General features: G+C 28.9%; 1 protein-coding gene across 1 annotated transcript; it reads right to left on the reverse strand.

Annotated features, from left to right (window-relative positions):
• Window positions 1-439: 439 nt before the first annotated feature.
• LOC114381898 (GDSL esterase/lipase At5g33370-like) lies at window positions 440-2559 on the reverse strand. The gene is made up of 5 exons (XM_028341122.1): window positions 2220-2559; window positions 1898-2025; window positions 1481-1723; window positions 1141-1393; window positions 440-885 (listed from the first exon to the last, which is right to left on the reverse strand). The coding sequence occupies exons 1-5, from the start codon at window positions 2473-2475 to the stop codon at window positions 653-655; spliced, it is 1113 nt and encodes a 370-aa protein (XP_028196923.1). The 5' UTR covers window positions 2476-2559; the 3' UTR covers window positions 440-652.
• Between the last annotated feature and the right edge of the window lie 5541 nt (window positions 2560-8100).

Raw genomic sequence — 8100 nt, forward strand, 5'->3', positions numbered from 1 at the left:
TTTAAGCTAACAATTTTTTTTTTTTAAATTAGACACGAAAAGTGTCGGACTCATGATAGATATAAGCGTCGGGGAGTTGTTAATGATGAAAATGTGTTTAACACAATGATACTTCAAAAACAAAGATATTCATACTTCATAGTTATTGATGCACAACTATCTTTTTAAGACACCATGAGGGTTTATGAGAGGCACATGCATACCATCTCAGGCCACAACGTAATAATACTACTACTGTTGGTTCAAATATAAGCATCAAAATTATCTTGTAAAATCTAATTAATTTATCCTATTTAATGATATTATTTCTAAAATATTTTTAATTTAATTGAAATTATTAAAATTAAATGATGTTAACGGACTCTTTTAATTAGTATAAAATTAGTTATTTTTTACTTATATATAAATCTAGAGGTTATTTCCATATAACCGCCAAGGGTGCACGAGGAACAAGTGGCTTTTGGAAATGTTGCATTATATCCTCCGTTGTTACTTTTGGTAAATGGAAGGTTTTTTTTTCTTTCTCAATTTTGTTCCTCACTCATATTAATACAATAACCACAATTAGAATCTAAAAATGTGGAAAGAGAGATGTCATGAACTAGCAGGGAAGGCCAATACAAGTGCTAGGATTTATTAGATGTGTGTATCTTCATGTGTTTGCGTCCAAAGCTAGGATGGTGCTAAGGTTCATTGGGTTCATGTAGGCTTTAGAACCTGACATAATTTCCTCAACAATTAGTCTGTTGGCCTTTTCAGATGGATGGAATGCATCCCAAAATGCATACTGCTCTCTGTTGGAACAAAGGTTAGAGAGTGCTGTGCATAGCCCAAGACCATTGTAAGGTCCTTGCCCACAACAAGCTACTTGTGATGTAACAAACCCTGCACAAAGCAACAATAACACAAATGTTAGTACTTGTTTCTTTATGACGACACTAGTCAGAGCAATATTTCAAATTATGGAGGTGATGTGGTCACAAAATTCTGGTTGCATTGAAATCAGGTTGTGATTGCCAATTGTATCAACCACAATTGGCCCACGTCAAATGGCAATGGTTGTAACACAACTGCCACTACAATCTAAAACCTTGGCTATATAAGAGGTTCGTTAGATGACATGAAAGTTATTTGCAGTACCAAATTGTTGGGGGTTGGTAACGAAGTCGTTGTGCGCTTTTCCTGTGTTTGCAGCAATAAAAACGTCACTTCCAATTTTCCTGTTGAGTTGTAGCAACATTTGTTCGAGTTGTGGGTTAAACAATGCTGCAGCTTGTTGCAGTTCAGGAGCACATTGTCCATTTCTACCACGTTGGGCCAATTCTGATGGAACACAACCCAAGGGTCCTGTGCCTGTTACAAGAACTCTCCGAGCTCCCAAATCATACAGCTTCTGCAATATATATTTGTGACTATGAGAAAGAGGGGTCTGAAGACATTTAGTATATATTAACCCTTTGTTTCATCAATAGGGTGCTACCTGTAAAAGCTTTTGGTACTCAGAGATGAGATACTTGGCATATTGAGGTAATGGGTATTGGCGAGACCTTGCTGAATTAGGCACCAAGAAGTAGTTGTTTACAAAATCATTGCCACCTACAGTGATGAGAACTAGTGCTTGTTTCACCAAATTCTTAGCCTCTGAAGCTCCAATTAGAGCACTCACTCGGTTTTGATACTCCTTAAAATATTCTAGCTGTCTATACATTCTGATTACGTTTACCTACAAAAGTATCACACGATCATTTTTAAGTGCAAAGCAATCCTTATAATTATTAGCCTTAAATATTACAGTTGTTCTTATTTTAGAATTCATCTTGGATTATATTTATACATTCTGTGCTTAAGGTTTTGGACATAACATGACAAGTAACTAACAAGTAATTAATGAACTTACAAACTGAATTCCAGTGTCATTAAGTATTCCAATTCCAGCTGAAGCGAAATTGGCACCAACAAGGAGCTTATTTCCTCTTAATTCTGGACTCAAGTATGGCAATGTAGACTCAGCACCAAGTCGCTGACCTGAAACATCCCAATTAGTTAGACATACACTTTATACGTCTATGTTAAGTTAATTATTATGCAAAGCTACACGACAAAAAAAAAGGGTTCAAACTTGAAATGTGAATGATGAAAATGAAGCTTAAAAGATGAATGCTGAAGCAAAAAAAAAAAAAAAAGGGTTGAAAATGTGCAAAGAGATGTGTGAACTAAACTGATAAGATCAGGAATGTTGTAGCCATTGGAGAAACGACCAGTTGGTCTATGACTTGGAGGGTAATCAATCCCATAAGGAGGGGCATCGGCACGTGCGGTGGTAGCCAAGTAATTGTTATTTCCATTATCAACAAGTGAATCTCCAAACACAAAGAAAGCCCTTGGCCTAGCTTCAGCCCCAGAGACAATGACACCAACCACTAACAAGACTATACTAAGAATGGTCAAAGGTCCAAAACTTGACATGATGGTCATATTGAAATGAACCTTTGGATTTGGGGTTGGTGTGCTAACTGGACTGAGACTCGCTAGTAGTTAATTTTAAGACGTGGATGGAGGACTTGCTAGGATTCAAGTGATTATATAATGAACCTTTTTCACGGGATTTGGTACTGATCTTACTGGTTTAGGAGGTTTCTTTAGTGCTCTTTAATTGAAGGGTCTGTCTTGTACTAAAAACGGTGGCTTTTTTCAAAAACATAAATGCAATAGGTTGGATTCATTGAGGTGCAACTAGAAATGGTTAGATAATTAATAATGATTCTTCCACTATACTTAAAGCAATTTGAAATAGATAGCTTCTTATTTGTTAAATTTTCCTTGTAAATCCAATTCCGTTTCTGATGCGCGTCTCCTGTACTAATTCTAAACTAGTTGTAAGTTGTAACCAGAAATCCTGCAAAAGAAGTATCCACGCATGGCTACAACATCTACCATTGTAACACATCCTTCAACCTCAACTTATCATATGAGAAAAGAACTAGTATGGGACATGTGGATTGTGGAGATGTAGGGGGGCTGTAACATTTTCCTCCCTTATGTTATTTAATTAAATTTATGTAAATATATTGTTTTATAATGACTTAATCACTTTCAATTAAGTGAAGTCAGTTCTTCTAAAAAAAATGAAGTCAATTAGTATTTGAAGCATTTATACTATATATCTTTTCGTTGACTCAAAATATATATATAAAAAATGTGAAAAGCTTTTATTACAATGTAAAAAGTCATGTCAGTGACTTCGTGGTAAACGTTTTCTTATTAACCAAGGTTAAACCAAAATGCTTGATTTTGAAACATAATGAGATAAAAATTTTATGGGAAACCAAAATTGTAAATTAAATAAAATTTGTGAATTAAAATTGTATTTTAACCTAAAACAATATTATGTTCAATTGCACATTTGGTCACTAGGCATTACAACAGTGTAATTTTTGTCTCTCAAGTTTTTATTATAATTGGGTCTTTTAAGTCTTAATCCTTCCATTATTTTTTTATTTTATATATATATATATATATATATATATATATATATATATATATAAAAGATTTTGTTGACACACTAGATGATGTGATAATCAACATCTTATCTAACACATATACTGATATAACTGAATTATATTTTTATTGATCTCTTAGATATCATAGATGTATTATTTTGATTCTTTAAAGTTTAATTATAATATTATTAGTATATATTATTAATTTATTATTACTAGTATATACAGTTTTTAATGTTAAATTTAATATTATTAATATCAAATAAATATATAGTAATTTATTTTTATTAATTTTAATTTTATTATTATTAGTTTATATTTATGAATTTATATTTATCATTATTAGTTTATTAATAATTTTATTATTTTTTATTTAATAGTGATAAACATATGTACAATTTTAATATCTCATTTAAGTTAAATATATTATAATTTTCATATACTATGGATTAGAATTTCGTTGCCCTACTCATTCTAGTTTTATTTTTAATTCAAGTGTCATTTAGTCTTTGCCACATTAATTAACACATGTGTCCGACAATACCTTAACAACTTGTCATCATGAGCAACAATTGAGAAAAAATTGGTCAAGTTGAACAATAAGTAAACAATATGAATCAAATTAAAAGAATTACCAAATAATTTGACGCTACCGTATCTTTTGTTTTTTTTTACAAGTCACTATCGTATTTTTGTGCATATATATATACTATTACTAAATCAATAATATTAATACATACATTAATATTAAGAAATATCAATAATAAATTAAAAAATATAAATTAGTATATATTTATTGGAAAATAATAATACTAACATTAATAAATATATACTCTAAAATTAATAAATATATGCTAATAACAATAAAATTAATATAATAAATATAAATCAATTAATTAAATTAGTATATATATATATATATTTTGGATATTAATAATATTAAATATATGTGCTGCATATCATAAATATTAATCAATAAATATAAATAAGTTTAAATGTATAATATCTTCTGTATTAATATTAATTTATATTATGAATATATTTATTAATATCAACTTTTATAGTATTAGTATATATTATTTGTTTAATATTACTATATCTCACAATTGCGATATTTACGAGATTCAGTTCCCACAATTAAAATCTAGGATATCAAAATAGTATAATTAAGTTAGGTCAGCATATGTGTTAAGCATCATTATACAAGATCCACGTACATCAATTAGTATCTCATTAAAAAAAATTGTTAAATATTTAACGAAGGACAAGTGGAAGAACTAAAATTACACAATTATAATATGTGAGACTAAAAATACAATTGAGCAAAAATTTATAAATGTAATTTTTTAGGTTAAATTATTCATGTGGTCTCTTAACTTTATTTTAGATTGTAATTTAGTATTTATTTATTAAAAGTTATAAATTGGTCCCATAGATAACATTGATGGTTTTTAATTTTGGAACATGATTTTGAATCATTTTTTGATTGATTCAAGATGTGAAACTTCTCCTATTAGATTTATTTATAAGGAAATCATGAAACTCAACTAATGTTTGAACACAAAAGGAACACAAACGAGATGAAAATTGCAAGTGTGTACCATGAGCAACAAAAAAATTGAAAAATTTCCCAAAATCAACTGAAAAATGGCTTGTCAAGTCTCACTTTTCATAAGATTTTTACCATGTTCATGTCTCTTTTAGGTTTGAACATTAATTGATTCCATAATTTTCATATAATCAAATCTAATAGGACAAGTTTTACATTGTGAATCAATAAAAATAAAAGTTCAAAATCATGTCCAAAATTAAAAAATCAATGTTTCGAAAATGATATGCTATAAAAGACAATACTTAAATACCATTTTACAACTTCTAATAAAGAAGGAAACAAATTGTAACCTAAAATAAAGTTAAGGACCACCAAATAATTTAGCCTTTTTTTTATTTGAAACTTGTTAGTAATTTTTTTAAGTTTATATTTCAAGAAATCTTGTTATATGTTTTATTTAGTTTATTGTAGAGAAACATTTCTTTCAATTTTTAGGAGAAGTTTAAAATATAAATGACTATTTATTTACATTTACATTGAACCAATCATATTAATAGTTATTAATGTTGTTTCTCTTTTAAATTTAAGTAAATAGTCAAATTTGTTCCTAAAAGTGTGAGCCGCTAACAAATTGGTCCTTAAGAAATAAAATTAAAAATCAAATTTAGTCTCTAAATGTAAAAAAAGTGCAACGAATTAGTTCCGTAAATAATTTAATGACAAATTGGTGTTAGGTTTGGATGACCACTCAAACCTATCTTCGATTTTTATGATTAACAAAAAGCATAAATTGTTGATAATTTAATGAGCTTATGACAAGTGGATAGGACTAACTTTCTTAAAGGACTTAAACATTATCTACATATCTCATTCATACTCAAAAAGAAAAACGTTCTATCAATTATTAACTAGCGTCCAACACGCTATAAAACCAAGAGCGTCCACTTGTTATATTAACCAATGTTATACACTGAGTATGATCAACACTCGCGTCCAATTGGTATAAGTCTTGTACATACTTTCATTACGTTCAATGTAGTACGAAAATGCTATGCTAGTAAAAAAGGAAAGTACATGTATTCTTGCTCATAAAAATTTATTTTTCCTCTCTTGATTTGAATTGTTAACATTGGAATTTAAAGAAATGACATAATAGAAGGTCTACATAGAATATTCCGCAAGGGTCACTTTCATCGAGGACAAGGAGTACATGTCGTTGTTTGTACCTTTGTTCATTTCCTCTCGAATTAGAACATGCCACATAGCCTCATCTCCCAGTGTGAGACAATAGTCATTTCAAGGACTCAACACTAATCCTGTAATGGATTCTTCAATGAAGTCTATAAAAGACAAACTCTATTCAAAAAGCACGACAACAAAAATATCAAAAGAAAACAAGAATATCTCTGAAGCAAAACTTTGTAAAAATCGTTGGACGATTCATTTAAGCTTTCATTGTTTATCCTTTGCTAAACAAAGCTACTTTGTACTTGAACTTTATTGTTTATCCACTCATTGAGTATTATTGAATACTTGTATTCATTCAAACTATTGTTTGTGAAAATTAGGAGTGGCTTAATATTAAGAAATACTTGAGTTTTCTTAGATTCAAAGGGAGTGTAAGATAGGGCTAGAAGTGTCTAGAAGAATACTTGTATAGTCAGGAGTGGCAACACATAATACTTATTTTATAATCAAGTTTTCTTATTAGTGGAATCCTTTACTGTTGTGTAAAGGAGAACTGAATGTAACTCTGTTTGAGTAAACCAATATAAATCAAATGTTTTTACATGTCCCCTCAATAGTTTTATTAACACACACACAACATGATTAATTTTTCACACCTTTTACATATTTAGAGACTAAATTTATATTTTTCATCTTTTATGAACTAATTTGTCACTATATCACACTTTCGAGGACTGATTTTACTATTTATCCTTTCAATTTTTATTTTATGTAATGAATTTAATTTCTTTAAGAATATAATTAGAATGTGTTACTAGTGTAAAAAAAATTATATTGTGATTCAACTCATTAAAAAAAATTAAACAAGTAATTGAACACGAGTGGTTAATGGATTGAAATTAAGATTGAAAAGTTTGAATAATACCTGAATTTGACCCTTAATAAAAATAATTCTTGATCAAACTTTTAATTATCTGTGCACAATTATAGAAGAGAATGTAATATTTATCTAAATATATCATAGTATTGTGCTGAAGTTAAAAAGAAAATACTATACCAATTGTATAATTAAGTAAAGTCGGGTACTATAATTATCAATGTAAAAAAAACTTAAATATAATTAAGTTAACATGCTGAAGTTAATTGTGTTGTATATTTAAGTATCAATGTCAAATCAGGTAATTTTTTAAATATTGTATAATGTATTGATTGTTTGATATTTTAAACACTAAAAAATATTTTTTCTTTCCTATCACTTATATATATATATATATATATATATATATATATATATATATATATATATATATATATATATATATATGACGAAATTGGTTCCCACGGATTCATGGCCGGCTCCGTCCCTGAAAGTAGATACAATATGCCACAAGTTTTGGCACTATTGTATCCCACGAGTTTTAGGGTTGTGGCTCACGTACGTGTATATCTTTCACATGAAAAATATAAATAGTACCTGAAACTAAAATAATTCCCCAACTTTTTCAGCTACTTTTTTACTTTGCTAACGAGATTGTCTTTAACTCTTAACTTTGCCTGAGGTCAAACCTATTCTCCACCCTAGAGATATTTGTAATACCTTTATTATAAGATGTATACAAGACCAAATTTTAAACTCGATATCCTTATTCTAAATCTGATACTAAAAATACTCTAAGAATCTCAATTAATACCTCAAGACATACCCATTCATCAAAATTCGGCCACTTGCACAGCCCCCAGTGACCGTCTTCAATGAGAAAGCAAGCAAATTAAACATAACAACCTTACTCAAAATGCAAACATATGGTGCACCATGAATTGTCCAATAATGCAAAACTAACCCATATAATATAGTATAAT

This window comes from Glycine soja, chromosome 13 (assembly GCF_004193775.1).
Source record: "Glycine soja cultivar W05 chromosome 13, ASM419377v2, whole genome shotgun sequence".
Taxonomy (NCBI): domain Eukaryota; kingdom Viridiplantae; phylum Streptophyta; class Magnoliopsida; order Fabales; family Fabaceae; genus Glycine; species Glycine soja.